Source organism: Solanum pennellii, chromosome 6 (genome assembly GCF_001406875.1).
Source record: "Solanum pennellii chromosome 6, SPENNV200".
NCBI lineage: Eukaryota > Viridiplantae > Streptophyta > Magnoliopsida > Solanales > Solanaceae > Solanum > Solanum pennellii.
This window is the reverse complement of record NC_028642.1, coordinates 40,420,801-40,441,846: the sequence shown is the minus strand read 5'-3', so window position 1 is coordinate 40,441,846 and position 21,046 is coordinate 40,420,801. Positions and strand designations below refer to the sequence as shown.

Genomic DNA, 21,046 nt, shown 5'->3' with positions numbered 1-21,046 from the left:
AGAGCCAGATTCAATGATAGAGTCAGGTTTAGTGGTTCGATAATCGATGATTGAACCAGGTTAGAAGGAGGTGTTCGTCTTGACGGGTGTAGTTCTAGCCGCAATTTTTTAACAGTAATGAAGATTTTGTTGGAGAAATTGTTTCAGAGAGATTTTCTGTGTTGAGACATAAATTTGCAAAGGAGATTATGGAGAGGAGAAGCAAGTTGTTGAAGATTAAGTAAAGAAGGTGGACAAATTTATTTTGTTAGAAATTCAGGCCAAGGGGGAGATTAGCTCTGATACCAAATTGTTAGGTAGTGGAGCCTGATTAATTTTAGGTTTTCCTATTTATTCTCTATTTTAGGTTTTCCTATTTATTCTCTGTAACCAAAAATACTCTGATTTATTAATATAAATATACTTCACCGCGTGGAAGTTTGCTCACGGGGTGTTACCACGAAATATTGGGTTTTCTCTTTCTCTCTCTAGATCTCTCATCTCTTTCTCTTGAAAGTTCTTGTGTTCTTCATTCATCTAGTGTGTGTGCGTGAATTCAATCCTAACAACTGATATCAGAGCTAAGGAGATTCAACACGATCACTGAAGATGGATAGTTCAAAGCTTGTAATCGAGAAGTTTGATGGATCCGATTTCAGTTTCTGGAAGATGCAGATCGAAGATTATCTGTACCAGAAAGATCTTCACGAACCGTTGACCGGGGTGAAGCCGGAATCCATGACGGAGGAGAAGTGGAAACTCAAGGATCGCCAGGCTCTAGGGTTGATCCGGTTGACTTTGTCAAGAAACGTGGCGTTCAACATCGTGAAGGAGAAGACTACGTCCGGTCTGTTGAAGGCACTGTCAAACATGTATGAAAAACCATCGGCTATGAACAAGGTATATTTGATGCGTAGATTGTTCAATTTACAGATGTCTGAGAATGGATCCGTTTCTGATCATATAAACGAGTTCAATATGATTTTGAGTCAACTCAATTCTGTGGATATTAATTTTGAAGATGAAATTAAGGCGTTGATTTTGATGTCATCTCTGCCCGAGTCTTGGGATACTGTTGTTGCTGCGATTAGCAGTTCCCGTGGATCTGAGAAACTGAAGTTTGATGAAATCCGTGATGTTGTTCTTAGCGAAAGTATTCGCAAACGAGAAGTGGGAGATTCATCGGGCAGTGCTCTCAGCGTTGATCGAAGGGGGATAAGTAAGACGAAAGGCCAAAATCAACATGGTCGATCAAAATCAAAGAATCGAGGAAAATCCCTGAACAGATCAAACGTGACTTGTTGGAACTGTGGAGAAAAAGGGCACTTTTGGACGAACTGTACAAAGCCAAAGAAGAAACAGAATCAGAAATTTGGAGATGACAATGATTCTGTAAATTCAGCAGAGGACATTGGGGATGCTCTAATCCTTAGTGTAAACAGCCCGGTTGAATCATGGATTTTGGATTCTGGTGCATCTTTCCATTCGTCTCCAAGCAAGGAGTTGTTCCAAAACTTCAAATCTAGAAATTTTGGAAAAGTATATCTTGCTGACAATAAAGCCTTAGAGATTGAAGGAAAGGGGGATGTTTGCATAAAGACCACCTCGGGAAACCAGTGGACATTGGAGGATGTCAGATATATTCCTGGGATCAAGAAAAATCTGATCTCTGTTGGTCAGTTGGATAGCACGGGATATGCAGCAGAGTTTGGGAAAGGTTCGTGGAAGATCGTGAAAGGTGCTATGGTAGTAGCTCGTGGCACCAAATCTGGAACCTTGTACACCACTGCAGGGTGTATAAACATGGCCGCTGTTGCTGAAGGTGCTTCCGGTTCATGTCTGTGGCATAACAGACTTGGACACATGAGTACTAAAGGAATGAAGATGCTGGTTGCAAAAGGAGCATTAGAGGGTCTGAAGTCTGTTGATATGGGTCTTTGCGAGAGCTGTGTTATGGGCAAGCAGAAAAGAGTAAGCTTCACAAAGACTCCTAGAGAGCCAAAGAAAGTGCGGTTGGAAATGGTCCATACAGATGTTTGGGGACCATCTCCAGTATCATCACTTGGAGGATCCAGATTCTATGTTACCTTCATTGATGATTTCAGCAGGAAGGTATGGGTTTACTTCTTGAAGCATAAGTCAGATGTGTTTGCAACTTTCAAGAAGTGGAAAGCTGAAGTTGAGAATCAGACCGGTTTGAAAGTCAAATGCCTAAGGTCTGACAATGGAGGAGAGTATGACAAATCAGAGTTCAAGGCATTCTGTGCAGCTGAGGGAATCAGATTGATGAGAACAGTTCCTGGTAAGGCAAGGCAGAATGGAATTGCTGAGAGGATGAACTGAACATTGAATGAACGTGCAAGGAGTATGAGGATACACTGTGGGCTGCCCAAAACAATTTGGGTGGATGCTGTGAGCACAGTTGCATACTTGGTCAACAGGGGACCATCAGTTCCTTTAGGGTTCAAGATTCCAGAGGAGGTGTGGACAGGAAAAGAACTCAAGTACTCACACTTGAGGACTTTTGGTTGCACTGCTTATGTTCATGTTGATCCAGAAAAGAGAGACAAGCTTGATGCCAAGGCTGTGAAGTGTTACTTCATAGGCTATGGTTCTGATTTGTTTGGTTACAGATTTTTGGATGACAAGAACAGAAAGATCCTGAGACACTGTGACGTGACGTTTGATGAGTCTGTCCTGTACAAGGACAGAGAGCAGAAGCTTCTAGAGATTACAAAGCAAGTGGGAGTTGAGGTTGAGTTTGAGAAGAGTAACCCCAGAGATGTCGAAGCAGATACTCAACCAACTTCTACTGAAGAATCTGAAGTGGAGCAAGTTACACCTGAGCAGGTGTTAAGGAGATCATCCAGATCCATCAGGGCACAAGATAGGTATTCACCTTCATTACACTATCTATTGCTGACTGATGATGGGGAACCATAGTCTTTTGATGAGGCCCTACAGGTGGAGGATTCGATCAAGTGGGAGCAAGCCATGGATGATGAGATGAGGTCACTTGAGAAGAACGACACATGGGTGTTGACTGAGTTACCTGCAGGGAAGAGAGCTTTGCTGAACAAGTGGGTGTTCAGAATCAAGACTGAACCAGATGGCAAAAGAAGGTTCAAGGCTCGTTTAGTGGTTAAAGGATATTCACAAAGGAAAGGTATTGATTATGCTGAAATATTTTTTCCTGTTGTGAAGTTAACCTCTATTCGAATTCTGTTGAGTATTGTTGCATCGGAGAATTTGCATCTAGAGCAAATGGATGTTAAAACAGCGTTTTTACATGAAGATCTAGACAAAGAGATCTATATGCAGCAACCGGAAGGATTTGTGGTTCCAGGCAAGGAACACATGGTGTGCAAGCTCACCAGGAGCTTGTATGGACTAAAGCAAGCACCAAGGCAGTGGTACAAGAAATTTGACTCCTTCATGATCAAGAGTGGATTCTACAAAGCTGAAATGGATCCTTGTTGTTACTTCAAGAAATACACTGATTCATATGTCTTTCTACTCTTGTATGTGGATGATATGTTGATTGCAGGATCTAGTATGAGGGAGATTAACAATCTGAAGACAAGGTTGTCTGCAGCGTTGAGATGAAAGATTTGGGTCCAGCGAAGCAGATTTTGGGAATGAAGATTTCTCGGGATAGATCTACTGACACTTTAAATCTATCTCAGGAGTTGTACATTGAGAAGGTGTTGAACAGATTCAGGGTTAATGATGCTAAACCCAGGACTACTCCATTGGCAAATCACTTTAAATTGTCAAAGGAGCAGTCACCCAAGACTGCCGAGGAGCGTGATCACATGGCACTTGTTCCATATGCTTCAGAAGTTTGTAGTTTGATGTATGCTATGTTCTGCACTAGACCTGATATAGCACATGCAATGGGAGTTGTTAGCAGGTACATGGCGAACCCTGGGAAAGAGCATTGGGAAGCTGTGAAGTGGCTTCTGAGATATCTGAGAGGTACATCCAGTACTTCACTTTGTTTTGGCAAAGGCAAGGTGACTCTACAGGGTTTTGTGGATGCTGATCTTGGTGGGGATGTGGACTCGAGCAAGAGTACATCCGGGTACATTTACACCATAGGTGGAACAGCAGTGAGTTGGATGTCCAGGCTTCAGAAGTGTGTTTCTCTTTCATCTACTGAAGCTGAGTATGTGGCAATAGCTGAAGCTGGGAAAGAGATGATATGACTGGCAGATTATTTGGAGGAATTGGGAAGGAAGCAGAGCGAGAAGATTCTTTACTCAGATAGCCAGAGTGCCATACAGTTGGTGAAAAATCCAGTCTATCATTCGAAAGACAAAACACATCAGAAGGCGATACCATTTCACTCGCAGGGCAGTGGAGGATGGTGATATGTGCTTGGAGAAGATAGAGGGTGCAAAGAACCCGGCAGACATGTTTACGAAATGTGTTGATGTTGGGAAACTGAGGTTATGTAAAACCTCGGTTGGTCTTCTGTAGTTGTTGCTACAGATGTTGCGGTGCGGTAAAGATGTCGATGATGAAGAGATTTTTTTTGAGAATGTATTTTTTGGATGACTGAGTCAGTCTCCAAGTGGGAGAATTGTTAGGTAGTGGAGCCTGATTAATTTTAGGTTTTCCTATTTATTCTCTATTTTAGGTTTTTCTATTTATTCTCTGTAACCAAAAGTACTCTGATTTATTAATATAAATATACCTCACCGCCGTGGAAGTTTTCTCACGGGGTGTTACCACGAAATATTGGTTTTCTCTTTCTCTCTCTAGATCTCTCATCTCTTTCTCTTGAAAGTTCTTGTGTTCTTCATTCATCTAGTGTGTGTGCGTGAATTCGATCCTAACAATTTGTTCAAAACTTGTATAGTTTTTGTCAGATCCTTAGTTTTTACGAAGCAGCTATTGGAACAATGGGTCTTGCACTGAGAAAATGGAATGGCTTGAAATGGCCATGTGATTGCTTGAATTTGGATATGTTCTTCTACATAAGTGTCGTTTAGAGTTTTAGTTTGTCGCTTGAGCTTAAGCTCTCCCCTTAGCTTTGTAATTCTATTCATCAATATAGAGATTTTACCTTTTTTTGTCATGAAAGATGACTATTCCAATAGAAACACGCCTGCGCTCTCAGCTCGCTACAACAAAAACAACTTTTAGCGTCAATAAAAATACCCATCAACAAAGAGTGATAGATCTCTTACCGTCGTTAATTGTCATTGATTCAATGTCGCAATAGGCTTTTGTCGCATTTACAAATAGTGCTAAAATTTAATTGTCACTAAAGAAACATATTTAGTGGCAATTAATCTATTATTGTTAATAATTACCGCTAAAAATCATTTTTGATGTTATACTTGTGGCTTTGATCTACAAGTACAGTGTTACATGCATTGTGCAAGTCTAATTGATCGATCGATGCTTGAACTTTTTCCCTTTTGCTGGACTAAAATAAGTTCCCGAAAGATGATGTTCAACAGAGAACTTCAGGTCTTTTCGACTGTTAACATTGGAAACCATAAGATATCATATTGCATACATACACTCAGATCATTCAATATTACAGTGACTTTTAAGACTTTCTATACGATCTTAAGAAGTTGCCTTCAGTAGATGAGATTAGGAAAAATAAAGATGGAAAATATTGTATACCACGCGAATTTTATAACTAAAGCTGTATTAAAGATGTTTGTTATAATAGGGGAAAATAGTGATCTATATAGCTTCCAATATAGTAAAATAAAAACATAAAAATCATCATATAAGTTCGCACGAAAAATTAGATACATCAAGTCATGTAATTTGAATTTGATTTCTTTTTGGAGGGTAGAAGAAATATTGGAGTGAAGAGATTAGATGACTAACTCAGAAAATTATTCAAAATACATTTATCTCATAATTAATATACCTTTTATGTGAGGAGATTAGATTGACAAATTTAGAAAATTATTTATCTCTTAATGAATATACCTTTTTAGTCCTTTTATCTTCTATCTCCATAGTCTATAAATCAAACACACACTGTGTATCTGAAAAATATTCTTTTCTACACCAAAAACTTTGATCAAACACTTCACACTTTACAAAGATGACAAAAAACACATCTGATGACATGCCGGAAAAGGAAGTCAATCGTGCAACCAAGATTCTAATGCAAATGGCCAAAAGCAGAACATGCACGTAATTCAATCTTGGGGAAAGGTCAGAAGAATCAAGAGCTGTGAATAGTTTTGAAACGATTCACCCCTGCAACGAGGAAATAAGAGCTTGTTTCCGAAAAGAAGAAGCTCTAAGGTACACACATCCTGAAGCGACTTTCTCATATACAGCTGTTGACGGTCATAAATCTATTGTAGCTCCGCTAAAAAGGCGTGGAGGCAAACCATTAAAAAGGATTCGTCATCACGATATTCTTAAGTCTAATAGACCGACTCATTTATCTCTTCACTGTTTAGTAAGAGATGCAGCTGCTAGATTGCCCGGAGGTGTTGGGACTAGAGATGACGTTTGTGTTTTGGCAAGGGATTCACAATTTATCGTTGAGGAAATCTCCGATTCACAACTTAGCAAAGCTGTAAAAGGAGGGTTGAACCGTCTGCACTATGAAGACGATCGGTGTGTAAAATATGACAGGGGAAGGCTTCAGACATAGAGATAGACAGGAAAGCGATTTTGAAGATGATTCGACATGAACTCTGAAGTGAATTTTGTAAACAAAAGATTTTCAGCTGTAAATTATAATCATATCTTTGTATTGCTGCATCTTTCTAAATATTTTAATGTTTAATATAAATATTATTAGTTCAAAAAATTATGTGCTTCTTGGTTTATAAATAATATCATTAGTTCCAATAGAGAATTTGTCGAAAACATAAAAACCACCGTATAAGTTCACACAAAAAATTAGATTTATCGATCAAGTCTTATAATTTGAATTTGAATGTATTTTTTTTTGGGAGGGAGGAAACAATATTTTTAGTGAGGAGATTAAATATCATTTGACTAATTTAGAAGATCATTAAAATACATTTCAACTCTTAATTAACATTTCTTTTTAAGCCCTTTTAACTTCTATAAATCAAACACACATTTTATATCTAATTTCAATACATATTCTTCCTCCTCCTTTTTACCTTCAAATAAACAAAACTCTCCTTTCTTCTTCCTACATTCATCTTCGAAGCATCGCTAAAATCAGACCATCCATTAACAAAGTTACTAGAGGTTAGATTTGTCTTTTTTTTTTGGTTTTTTAAGTTTTATCATGTGTTGAAGATGCTAATAATTCTTCATAAATGTAATTGAAGGGTTCAGTATTTAGCCAGTCCATCTTAATTTTGTGTGTTAACTTTGATTAAGTAAATTTTGTTGTTTAATATCTCTTAACGTTTTATCCCAAATATTTTTCCGCATACAATCAACCATTTTGTTAATATATCAATGGAATCATTATTTGTTTTAGCTGTTGGATCGAAAATTAAAAAATGTTAGTACCTATTTAATAAAATTTTCCTAATATATAAATACATGATAGTTTACCTATAAATAGCTAAAAATATTTACTTCGATCTCGTTTCTTTTAATACATTTTGTTTTGAATTGACTTATATTTTGTCTTTATCAGGATAGAATAGAAGTCCTTATTAAATTTCATAATTTTTTCAGTTCTACTTAATGTTAGTATCTATTTAATAAAATTTTCCTGATTTATAAATACATGATATTTTACATAAAAATTGCTAAAAACATTTACTTCGATCTCATCTATCTCAATATATTTTGTTTCTAATTGACTGATATTTTGTCTTTTTCAGGATTGAATCAAAGTATTTATTAAATTTCATCATTTTCTTCAATTCTACTTAAGTGTTTCTACTAGTACTCCAAAATATTTGTTTTTACACCAAATCTCGGTCAAACACATATTTATAACAAATTAAATATTTTTCTTTTTAATAAATACCTTTCAGAAGGTTGGTCAAACATGCTTTACTGTTCGCTCGCTTGTTCTTGAGTTCTCAAGTACATTGGTATATTTCTTTATATATGCTTCTAATTTTCAATTTTACTTTTGTTTATTTTATTAGGACACATATAGAAAAAACATGGCAAAAAACACTTCTGATGATATGCCGGATAAGAAAGTCAATCGGGCTGCAAAGATTCTAATGGAAATTAAAAACAACAGATCAACCAATCTTGGCGAAAGGTTAGAGGAATCACGAGCTATCAATAGTCCTGAAACGATTAACCCCTGTAGCGAGGAAAAAAGAGCTTGTTTCCGCAGAGAAGAAGCTCTAAGGTACACACAACCTAACAAGGCTTTCTCATATACCGCTGTGGATGGTAAGAAGGTTGTTGTCGCTCCACTGAAAAAGCGTGGAGGTAAACTATTCAAAAGGATTTGTCATTACGATATTCTTAAGAGGAATAAACCACCTTTTTTCACTCTCCATTGTTTGGTAAGAGATGCAGCGGCTAGATTGCCCGGAGGAGTTGGGACTAGAGACGATGTTTGTGTTTTGGCCAGGGACTCACAATTCATCGTTGAGGACATCTCCGATTCACAACTTCGCAAAGCTGTAAAGAGAGGGTTGGACCGTCTGCGATATGAAGAAGATCCATGGGTAAAATATGAGAAGGAAAGGCATCAGTGGACTTATCTACATGGAGATAGAAAGGTAGAAGATTTTGAAGATGATTCAATATGAAGTCTGAAATGAATTTTGTAAACTAAAGGTTAATGGCGTTCAGCTGTAAATTGTAATCATGTCTTTTTATTGCTGCATCTTTCTAGATATTTTTATGTTCAAAAAAATATATGCTTGTTGATTTACAAATGCTTGTTTGTTCCAAAAATCAAAACTTGAGAATTCACTAACTTCCTCAAATGGCCACTCACTCAGGTTTATACATGTTTTGATATGCTTTATTTGAGCTTAGTGGCTAATAGAAATTATATTTCTACCTTCAAAAAGTAGGGGTAAGCTGCATACACACTGATTCCCCTAGATCCTACTTTTGCGGTTTCACCGGGTATGTTGTTGCTATCCACTCATGTCAGGTTTCCGGTGCAAGAAGGTGGTTTTTTTCGATTGGAGATTCTTTTTTGTAGGAGATAAGATTTAAGCTGATTGACTTTATTGATGTAAAGATGAGATAAATGGCTTTACTACACAATTTTAGTAACATGAGTGACAATTTGAGAAATTTATTCCTTGGCCGGTGAATTTTCATTTTGATGTATTTTTTGATGTTTCACAAGTCCTTTACCACTATATAAGAACTAGTTGAATCAAGTTCGGAAGTACAAAGCACTAGTTGTCCTGGTTCATAAAGAACAGGAGAATGGGATCATGCTGGACTAGTACATTTGTGCAAAACTTGTATAGTTTTTGTCAAATCCTTAGTTTTTGCGAAGCAGCTATTGGAACAATGGGTCTTGCTCTTAGAAAATGGAATGGCTTGAAATGGCCATGTGATTGCTTGAATTTGGATAAGTTCTTCTACATAAGTGTCGTTTAGAGTTTTAGTGTATCGCTTGAGCTTAAGCTCTTCCCTTAGCTTTGTAATTCTATTCATCAATATAGAGATTTTACCTTTTCTTGTCATGAAAGATGACTATTCCAATAGAAACACGCCTGCGCTCTCAGCTAAAAGACTCCCCTCGCTACCACAAAAACAACTTTTAGCGTCAATAAAAATACCCAACAACAAAGAGTGATAAACCTCTTATCGTCGTTAATTGTCATTGATTCAATGTCGCAATAGGCTTTTGTCGCATTTACAAATAGTGCTAAAATTTAATTGTCACTAAAGAAACATATTTAGTGGCAATAAAGCTATTATTGTTAATAAATTACCGCTAAAACTCATTTTTGATGTTATACTTGTGGCTTTGATCTACAAGTACAGTGTTACATGCATTATGCAAGTCTAATTGATCAATTGATGCTTGAACTTTTTCCCTTTTGCTGGACTAAAATAAGTTCCCGAAAGATGACGTTCAGCAGAGAACTTTAGGTCTTTTCGACTGTTAGCATTGGAAACCACAATAGATCATATTGCATACATAGACTCAGATCATTCAATATTACAGTGACTTTTAAGACTTTCTATACGATCTTAAGAAGTTGCCTTCAGTAGATGAGATTAGGAAAAATGAAGATGGAAAATATTGTATACCACGCGATTTTTTAACTAAAGCTGTATTAAAGATGTTTTGTTATAATAGGGAAAAATAGTGATCTATATAGATTCCAAATATAGTAAAATAAAAACATAAAAATCATCATATAAGTTCACACGAAAAATTAGATACATCAAGTCATGTAATTTGAATTTGATTTTTTTTTTTGGAGGGTAGAGGAAATATTTTGAGTGAAGAGATTAGATGACTAACTCAGAAAATTATTCAAAATACATTTATCTCATAAATAATATACCTTTTTAGTGAGGAGATTAGATTGACAAATTTAGAAAATTATTAAAATCCATTTATCTCTTAAACAATATACCTTTTTAGTCATTTTAGCTTCTACTATAAATCAAACACACAGTGTGTATCTGAAAAATACTTTTTTCTACACCAAAAACTTTGATCAAACACTTCACACTTTACAAATATGACAAAAAACACATCTGATGAAATGCCGGAAAAGGAAGTCAATCGCAGCAAAGAATCTAATGCAAATGGCCAAAAGCATAACATGCACGTCATTCAATCTTGGCGAAAGGTCAGAAGAATCAAGAGCTATGAATAGTCTTGAAACGATTCACCCCTGCAACGAGGAAATAAGAGCTTGTTTCCGTAAAGAAGAAGCTCTAAGGTACACACAACCTGAATCGGCTTTCTCATATACAGCTGTTGACGGTCATAAATCTATTGTAGCTCCGCTAAAAAGGCGTGGAGGCAAGCCATTAAAAAGGATTCGTCATCACGATATTCTTAAGTCTAATAGACCGACTCATTTCTCTCTTCACTGTTTAGTAAGTGATGCAGCTGCTAGATTGCCCGGAGGTGTTTGGACTAGAGATGACATTTGTATTTTGTCAAGGGATTCACAATTTATCGTTGAGGAAATCTCCGATTCACAACTTAGCAAAGCTGTAAAGGGAGGATTGAACCGTCTGCACTATGAAAACGATCCGTGCGTAAAATATGACAGGGGAAGACTTCAGTGGATTTATCTACACAGAGATAGACAGGAAAGGGATTTTGAAGGTGATTCGACATGAACTCTGAAGTGAATTTTGTAAACAAAAGATTTTCAGCTCTAAATTATAATCATGTCTTTGTATTGCTGCATCTTTCTAAATATTTTAATGTTTAATATAAATATTATTAGTTCAAAAAATGATGTGCTTGTTGGTTTATAAATAATATCATTAGTTCCAATTGAGAATTTGTCGAAAACATTAAAACCACCATATAAGTTCACACAAAAAAAATTGATTTATCGATCAAGTCTTATAATTTGAATTTGAATGTATTTTTTTTTTTTTTGGAGGGAGGAAACAATATTTTTAATGAGGAGATTAGATTTCATTTGACTAATTATTAAAATACATTTCAACTCTTAATTACTATTTCTTTTTAAGCTCTTTTAACTTCTATAAATCAAACAGACATTTTATATCTAATTTCAATACACATTCTTCCTCCTCCTTTTTACCTTCAAATAATCAAAACTCTCCCTTCTTCTTCCTACATTCATCTTCGAAGAATCGCTAAAATCAGACCATCCATTAACAAAGTTACTAGAGGTTAGATTTGTCTTTTTTTTTTTTAAGTTTTATCATGTGTTGAAGATGCTAATAATTCTTCATAAATGTAATTTAAGGGTTCAGTATTTAGCCAGTCCATCTTAATTTTGTGTGTTCACTTTGATTAAGTAATTTTTGTTGTTTATCCCAAATATTTTTCCGCATACAATCAACCATTTTGTTAATATATCATGGAAATCATTATTTGTTTTAGCTGTTGGATGGAAAATTAAAAAAATGTTAGTACCTATTTAATAAAATTATCCAAATATATAAATGCATGATATTTTACCTAAAAATAGCTAAAAACATTTGCATCGATCTCATTTCTTTTAATACATTTTGTTTTGAATTGAATTATATTTTGTCTTTATCAGGAGTCTTATTAAATTTCATAATTTTTTCAGTTCTACTTAATGTTAGTATCTATTTAATAAAATTTTCCTGATGTATAAATACATGATATTTTACATAAAATAACTAAAAACATTTACTTCGATATCATCTATCTCAATATATTTTGTTTCTAATTGACTGATATTTTGTCTTTATCAGGATTGAATCAAAGTCTTTATTAAATTTCATCATTTTCTTCAATTCTACTTAAATGTTTCTACTAGTACTCTAAAATATTTGTTTTTACACCAAATCTCGGTCAAACACATATTTATAACAAATAAAATATTTTTCTTTTTTAATAAATACCTTTCAGAAGGTTGGTCAAACATGCTTTACTGTTCGCTCGCTTGTTCTTAAGTTCTCAAGTACATTGGTATATTTCTTTATATATGCTTCTAATTTTCAATTTTACTTTTGTTTATTTTATTAGGACACATATAGAAAAAACATGGCAAAAAACACATCTGATGATATGCCGGATAAGAAAGTCAATCGGGCTGCAAAGATTCTAATGGAAATGAAAAACAACAAATCAACCGATCTTGGCGAAAGGTTAGAGGATTCACGAGCTATCAATAGTCCTGAAACGACTCACCCCAATAGCGAGGAAATAAGAGCTTGTTTCCGTAGAGAAGAAGCTCTAAGGTACACACAACCTAATAAGGCTTTCTCATATACAGCTGTGGATGGTAAGAAAGTTGTTGTCGCTCCACTGAAAAAGTGTGGAGGCAAACTATTCAAAAGGATTTGTCATTACGATATTCTTAAGAGAAATAAACCGCCTTTTTTCACTCTCCATTGTTTGGTAAGAGATGCCGCGGCTAGATTGCCAGGAGGAGTTGGGACTAGAGACGATGTTTGTGTTTTGGCGAGGGACTCACAATTCATAGTTGAGGACGTCTCCGATTCACAACTTCGCAAAGCTGTAAAGGGGGGGTTGGACCGTCTGCACTATGAAGAAGATCCATGAGTAAAATATGAGAAGGAAAGGCATCAGTGGACTTATCTACATGGAAATAGAAAGGTAGAAGATTCTGAAGATGATTCGACATGAAGTCTGAAATGAATTTTGTAAACTAAAGATTAATGGCTTTCAGCTTTAAATTGTAATCATGTCTTTGTAGTGCTGCATCTTTCTGGATATTTTTATGTTCAAAAAAGTATGTGCTTGTTGATTTACTAACGCTTGTTTGTTCCTAAAATCAAAACTTGAGAATTCACTAACTTCCTCAAATGGCCACTCACTCAGGTTGATACATGTTTTGATATGCTTTATTTGAGCTTAGTGGCTAGTAGAAATAATATTTCTATCTTCAAAAAGTAGGGGTAAGCTGCATACACACTGATCCCCCTAGATCCTACTTCTGGGGTTTCACCGGGTATGTTGTTGCTGTCCACTCATGTCAGGTTTCCGGTGCAAGAAGGTGGGTTTTTTTCGATTGGAGATTTTTTTNGTTGCTGTCCACTCATGTCAGGTTTCCGGTGCAAGAAGGTGGTTTTTTTCGATTGGAGATTTTTTTTTGTACGAGATAAGATTTAAGCTGATTGACTTTATTGATGTAAAGATGAGATAAATGGATTTACTACACAATTTTATTAACATGAGTGACGATTTGAGAAATTTATCCCTTGGCCGGTGAATTTTCGTTTGGAGCTATTTTTTGATGTTTCACAAGTCCTTTACCACTATATAAGAACTAGTTGAATATGCTGGACTAGTACATTTGTGCAAAACTTGTATAGTTTTTGTCAGATCCTTAGTTTTTGCGAAGCTGCTATTGGAACAATGGGTCTTGCACTTAGAAAATGGAATGGCTTGAAATGTCCATGTGATTGCTTGAATTTGGATAAGTTCTTCTACATAAGTGTCGTTTAGAGTTTTAGTGTATCGCTTGAGCTTAAGCTCTTCCCTTAGCTTTGTAATTCTATTCATCAATATAGAGATTTTACCTTTTCTTGTCATGAAAGATGACTATTCCAATAGAAACACGCCTGCGCTCTCAGCTAAAAGACTCCCCCGCTACAACAAAAACAGCTTTTAGCGTCAATAAAAATACCCAACAACAAAGAGTGATAAACCTCTTATCGTCGTTAATTGTCATTGATGCAATGTCGCAATAGGCTTTTGTCGCATTTACAAATAGTGCTAAAATTTAATTGTCACTAAAGAAACATATTTAGTGGCAATAAAGCTATTATTGTTAATAAATTACCGCTAAAACTCATTTTTGATGTTATACTTGTGGCTTTGATCTACAAGTACAGTGTTACATGCATTATGCAAGTCTAATTGATCGATCGATGCTTGAACTTTTTCCCTTTTGCTGGACTAAAATAAGTTCCCGAAAGATGACGTTCAGCAGAGAACTTCAGGTCTTTTCGACTGTTAGCATTGGAAACCACAAGAGATCATATTGCATACATAGACTCAGATCATTCAATATTACAGTGACTTTTAAGACTTTCTATACGATCTTAAGAAGTTGCCTTCAGTAGATGAGATTAGGAAAAATGAAGATGGAAAATATTGTATACCACGCGATTTTTTAACTAAAGTTGTATTAAAGATGTTTTGTTATAATAGGGAAAAATAGTGATCTATATAGCTTCCAAATATAGTAAAATAAAAACATAAAAATCATCATATAAGTTCACACGAAAAATTAGATACATCAAGTCATGTAATTTGAATTTGATTTTTTTTTTGGAGGGTAGAAGAAATATTTTAAGTGAAGAGATTAGATGACTAACTCAGAAAATTATTCAAAATACATTTATCTCATAAATAATATACCTTTTTAGTGAGGAGATTAGATTGACAAATTTAAAAAATTATTAAAATCCATTTATCTCTTAAACAATATACCTTTTTAGTCATTTTAGCTTCTACTATAAATCAAACACACACTGTGTATCTGAAAAATTCTTTTTTCTACACCAAAAACTTTGATCAAACACTTCACACTTTACAAAGATGACAAAAAACACATCTGATGAAATGCCGGAAAAGGAAGTCAATCGCGCAGCAAAGAATCTAATGCAAATGGCCAAAAGCAGAACATGCACGTCATTCAATCTTGGCGAAAGGTCAGAAGAATCAAGAGCTATGAATAGTCTTGAAACGATTCACCCCTGCAACGAGGAAATAAGAGATTGTTTCCGTAAAGAAGAAGCACTAAGGTACACAACCTGAAACGGCTTTCTCATATACAGCTGTTGACGGTCATAAATCTATTGTAGCTCCGCTAAAAAGGCATGGAGGCAAGCCATTAAAAAGGATTCGTCATCACAATATTCTTAAGTCTTATAGACCAACTCATTTCTCTCTTCACTGTATAGTAAGTGATGCAGCTGCTAGATTGCCCGGAGGTGTTGGGACTAGAGATGACATTTGTGTTTTGTCAAGGGATTCACAATTTATCGTTGAGGAAATCTCCGATTCACAACTTAGCAAAGCTGTAAAGGGAGGATTGAACCGTCTGCACTATGAAAACGATCCGTGCGTAAAATATGACAGGGGAAGGCTTCAGTGGATTTATCTACACAGAGATAGACAGGAAAGCGATTTCGAAGGTGATTCGACATGAACTCTGAAGTGAATTTTGTAAACAAAAGATTTTCAGCTCTAAATTATAATCATGTCTTTGTATTGTTGCATCTTTCTAAATATTTTATTGTTTAATATAAATATTATTAGTTCAAAAAATGATGTGCTTGTTGGTTTATAAATAATATCATTAGTTCCAATTGAGAATTTGTCGAAAACATTAAAACCACCGTATAAGTTCACACAAAAAATTAGATTTATAGATCAAGTCTTATAATTTGAACTAGTGTACTTAGCCGCGCTTTGCGCGGTTATGAATAAGATTAAAATAAAATTACATATTTAATATCAATAATTACTTTAATAAAAAGAATTTTTTGTTAATCACATAATTTTATAGAAGAGAAATTATGAAAAATATTTAGATTAAATATGAAATTTATTAAGAAATCAATATGTGTGAACTTCAAAAAGTTAAATATTAAAAATAAATTTTATAGAGAAAAAGGGAAAGTAATAAGAATTGGGTAATATTAGAACTACCTAAATGTAAACTTGTGATCATTTTTTTTATTTGAGATTTTCTTAGTATAATTTATATATATTTATGTAAACTTGAAATCTAATCGTTCTTTTATGCTTATTTGTAATTTGATAAATTATATTCTTAGTATAATTTTTTGGCCATGTATAACTCAGATTGCTATTAATAGTTAGTATTCATAACTATATAGTTAGCCAACACTTTTATAAATCATTATCCACAATTACTATTACTTGTCCTCGTCATGACCCAATCATCACATGTTTTAATTATTTTTATTGTACAATATTAGATTAATTTAATATTTGTATTAATAACTTTTTAATAATTAAATTTTAAATAAAAAAAGTTTAAAAATCTTAATTAGTTAAATTTCTACTTATTATTATTATTATTATTATTATTATTATAATAATTATTATCATTATACTTAGGTTTAGATATCCAATTTTTTTTGGGATAACTTATATTGGGAAAAAATATAAAATTTAAAAATAACATAAAAGAGAACAAAAGAGAGAATTAACTACGAAAAAAAGATTCAAAAAAATGACACATACACTATTCCTATTTCTTTTAATTTTGTTTGGCTTAAACACAAAACTTAAAAATATATTTCACATTTTAAATAAATATTACATTTAACATAATAAATTCCTAAGAATAAAAAGTCACAGTAATTAAGAGGATTAATAATATAACTTTGAACTTTTGTAACATAATAAGAGTAATATGTGTACATTATTACACTAATAAAGAACATTAATTATAGAAAATGAAAAACAAACAAATTACAGTTATTGAGACAAATATTTTATTATAAGTAAATAGAAAGGTAAGAAACCAACTAAATGTTTAAAATTATAAATTAACCATAATTTTGAAATAACTTTAGAACTCCTGAAAAATAACAAAAATGAAAATATAAAGACTTATTAATAAACAACTTGAAATATTCTAAGAAAAACAACAAAAATTAAAAATTTAAGAATTGTAATTTTACATATTAATAAATAATTTATTTTTAATAAAACCATGTGTAGTTTAAAAACAATAAATTAACTTTACATTCTTATGTTCTATCACTTTTGTTAATAAAAATTGTTTCACCAGATTATAAAAGTATATGTACATATTTCTTTAAGTAGCATATCGATTAGGGGTGGACATTTGGCATTTCGATTCGGTTTCGTATTTTTTTGATTTTTGGTTCTTGTAAATTGTGTACCGAATACCAAATCAAAATATTTTGGTTCGATTCGGTTCGGTTTTTATTAATTCGGTTTGGTTTTTTTATTTGTTTTTTAATGGGCCTGCTTAGTGGGCTTTTTAAAATTTTAAACTTTACAATTTTTTTGTTTGATTTTTAAACTTTACAATTTTGGTTTTGTTTTTTTTTTTGCTGGCGGCGGCTGCTGCTGCTACTACCTGAAAGAGGAAGAGGAAGAAGAGGAAGAGTTGTTGTCTGCAAAGGGAAGAGGAGGCTGCAGATGAATATTAAAAATTAAATTAGGAATAGGGACATTACATAGGGTTTCACATTCTTTTTTCTTTTTTAAAAAGATTATTTAACATTAATAATTATTAATTAATATAACATAAGTATAATATAAATTATAGTATAATATTTCGGTTTATACTGAAATACCAAAAATCAAAGTAATACGTATCGAAAATCGAATCGAAAATCAAAATAACGAAATCGAAATTCTAAAAAAATTCGGTTCGGTTCGGTGTTTCGGTTTTCCGGTGTTTATGCCCACCCTTAATATCGATTTCTACTTCTATGTTTTAAAATATTATAAGCCACAAACACAATAAACTAATATATCAATAAAAAGGTGAGAGATGAATTTACCTAAACAAATAATTATTTTTGAAGGTGTTATCATTATATATAGTTAAATTATCTAAGAATCATATAGAGGTCTAAGGAGAATAACTTAGATGTTTTTTTAAAAAAAACTCAGGATTTCTATCTTCATGAACATAAACAAATCATATCAAATGTATGATTCAACAAAGAAAGAGTTGTAATTAGATTAGACATATCAAATTATTTTTCCTTGTAAACTCAAATCATGCAAGAATGTCTAACCATTTTCATTATAGATATATCTTCTATAATCGGCAAATATGATTAAAAGTTAAAAAATTATCTACCAAAAGAAGAAAAGGATAAAGAATAAGGAGAAAATTATTTAAACACATATAATCATTTTTGACAAAACATAAATAATTCAAAAGGAAATAATATAATAGAAACATTATTTCTTAAGGACCTAAAAAAATAAAGAATAATCACTATATAGCTCAAAATCCATTAATCTCCATCTCTGAATGTTTTCATTTCATTCTATATACAAGAGTCAAGAAAAATATGTCCTAAAATGAATCTCAAAGTTAACAAAATAAAATATCATATCTCATAAAGAATAAGGGAAAATTACATTTAATCATAAATTCTCCTACATAATCATTTTGGACAAATAATCAATATATATAACTCAAAATCCACTAATCTTCATGCTTGATGTTATCATTTCATCCTATATACAAGAGTCAAGAAAAATTATAACAAATACATTATAGCCATAAAATAAATCTCAAAGATAACAAAACAAAATAATTTATCTAGAAGAAATAAAAATATGATNAAATAGATTTATCGATCAAGTCTTATAATTTGAATTTGAATGTATTTTTTTTTTGGAGGGAGGAAACAATATTTTTAATGAGGAGATTAGATTTCATTTGACTAATTATTAAAACACATTTCAACTCTTAATTACTATTTCTTTTTAAGCCCTTTTAACTTCTATAAATCAAACAGACATTTTATATCTAATTTCAATACACATTCTTCCTCCTCCTTTTTACCTTCAAATAATCAAAACTCTCCCTTCTTCTTCATACATTCATCTTCGAAGAATCGCTAAAATCAGACCATCCATTAACAAAGTTACTAGAGGTTAGATTTGTCTTTTTTTTTTTTAAGTTTTATCATGTGTTGAAGATGCTAATAATTCTTCATAAATGTAATTTAAGGGTTCAGTATTTAGCCAGTCCATCTTAATTTTGTGTTCACTTTGATTAAGTAATTTTTATTGTTTATCCCAAATATTTTTCCGCATACAATCAACCATTTTGTTAATATATCGTGGAAATCATTATTTGTTTTAGCTGTTGGATTGAAAATTAAAAAATGTTAGTACCTATTTAATAAAATTTTCCTAATATATAAATGCATGATATTTTACCTAAAAATAGCTAAAAACATTTACTTCGATCTCATTTCTTTTAATACATTTTGTTTTGAATTGAATTATATTTTGTCTTTATCAGGAGTCTTATTAAATTTCATAATTTTTTCAGTTCTACTTAATGTTAGTATCTATTTAATAAAATTTTCCTGATGTATAAATACATGATATTTTACATAAAATAACTAAAAACATTTACTTCGATATCATCTATCTCAATATATTTTGTTTCTAATTGACTGATATTTTGTCTTTATCAGGATTGAATCAAAGTCTTCATTAAATTTCATCATTTTCTTCAATTCTACTTAAATGTTTCTACTAGTACTCTAAAATATTTGTTTTTACACCAAATCTCGGTCAAACACATATTTATAACAAATAAAATATTTTTCTTTTTTAATAAATACCTTTCAGAAGGTTGGTCAAACATGCTTTACTGTTCGCTCGCTTGTTCTTAAGTTCTCAAGTACATTGGTATATTTCTTTATATATGCTTCTAATTTTCAATTTTACTTTTGTTTATTTTATTAGGACACATATAGAAAAAACATGGCAAAAAACACATCTGATGATATGCCGGATAAGAAAGTCAATCGGGCTGCAAAGATTCTAATGGAAATGAAAAACAACAAATCAACCGATCTTGGCGAAAGGTTAGAGGATTCACGAGCTATCAATAGTCCTGAAACGACTCACCCCAATAGCGAGGAAATAAGAGCTTGTTTCCGTAGAGAAGAAGCTCTAAGGTACACACAACCTAATAAGGCTTTCTCATATACAGCTGTGGATGGTAAGAAAGTTGTTGTCGCTCCACTGAAAAAGTGTGGAGGCAAACTATTCAAAAGGATTTGTCATTACGATATTCTTAAGAGAAATAAACCGCCTTTTTTCACTCTCCATTGTTTGGTAAGAGATGCCGCGGCTAGATTGCCAGGAGGAGTTGGGACTAGAGACGATGTTTGTGTTTTGGCGAGGGACTCACAATTCATAGTTGAGGACGTCTCCGATTCACAACTTCGCAAAGCTGTAAAGGGGGGGTTGGACCGTCTGCACTATGAAGAAGATCCATGAGTAAAATATGAGAAGGAAAGGCATCAGTGGACTTATCTACATGGAAATAGAAAGGTAGAAGATTCTGAAGATGATTCGACATGAAGTCTGAAATGAATTTTGTAAACTAAAGATTAATGGCTTTCAGCTTTAAATTGTAATCATGTCTTTGTAGTGCTGCATCTTTCTGGATATTTTTATGTTCAAAAAAGTATGTGCTTGTTGATTTACTAACGCTTGTTTGTTCCTAAAATCAAAACTTGAGAATTCACTAACTTCCTCAAATGGCCACTCACTCAGGTTGATACATGTTTTGATATGCTTTATTTGAGCTTAGTGGCTAGTAGAAATAATATTTCTATCTTCAAAAAGTAGGGGTAAGCTGCATACACACTGATCCCCCTAGATCCTACTTCTGGGGTTTCACCGGGTATGTTGTTGCTGTCCACTCATGTCAGGTTTCCGGTGCAAGAAGGTGGTTTTTTTCGATTGGAGATTTTTTTT

At 33.1% G+C, this 21,046-nt stretch overlaps 3 protein-coding genes and 3 pseudogenes across 3 annotated transcripts; all 6 read left to right on the top strand.

The window, feature by feature from the left end:
• The first annotated feature begins 6,082 nt into the window (after positions 1–6,082).
• Positions 6,083–6,662, top strand: LOC107023039 (annotated as a pseudogene).
• A 1,437-nt stretch (positions 6,663–8,099) lies between these two features.
• On the top strand, positions 8,100–8,681 carry LOC107022320 (nuclear factor related to kappa-B-binding protein-like). The gene has a single exon (XM_015222966.1). The coding sequence runs from the start codon at positions 8,100–8,102 to the stop codon at positions 8,679–8,681; it is 582 nt and encodes a 193-aa protein (XP_015078452.1).
• Positions 8,682–10,619: 1,938 nt separating this feature from the next.
• On the top strand, positions 10,620–11,208 carry LOC107023040 (annotated as a pseudogene).
• A 1,399-nt stretch (positions 11,209–12,607) lies between these two features.
• On the top strand, positions 12,608–13,105 carry LOC107023050 (nuclear factor related to kappa-B-binding protein-like). The gene has a single exon (XM_015223597.1). The coding sequence runs from the start codon at positions 12,608–12,610 to the stop codon at positions 13,103–13,105; it is 498 nt and encodes a 165-aa protein (XP_015079083.1).
• Positions 13,106–15,133: 2,028 nt separating this feature from the next.
• Positions 15,134–15,722, top strand: LOC107023041 (annotated as a pseudogene).
• Positions 15,723–20,065: 4,343 nt separating this feature from the next.
• Positions 20,066–20,563, top strand: LOC107023048 (nuclear factor related to kappa-B-binding protein-like). The gene has a single exon (XM_015223596.1). It carries the CDS (start codon positions 20,066–20,068, stop codon positions 20,561–20,563), a length of 498 nt encoding a protein of 165 aa, XP_015079082.1.
• The last annotated feature ends 483 nt before the right edge of the window (positions 20,564–21,046 follow it).

Coding starts and splice junctions, on each gene's coding strand:
- LOC107022320 (XM_015222966.1), top strand. CDS start 8,100: ATGCCGGATAAGAAAGTCAATCGGGCTGCAAAGATTCTAATGGAAATT.
- LOC107023050 (XM_015223597.1), top strand. CDS start 12,608: ATGCCGGATAAGAAAGTCAATCGGGCTGCAAAGATTCTAATGGAAATG.
- LOC107023048 (XM_015223596.1), top strand. CDS start 20,066: ATGCCGGATAAGAAAGTCAATCGGGCTGCAAAGATTCTAATGGAAATG.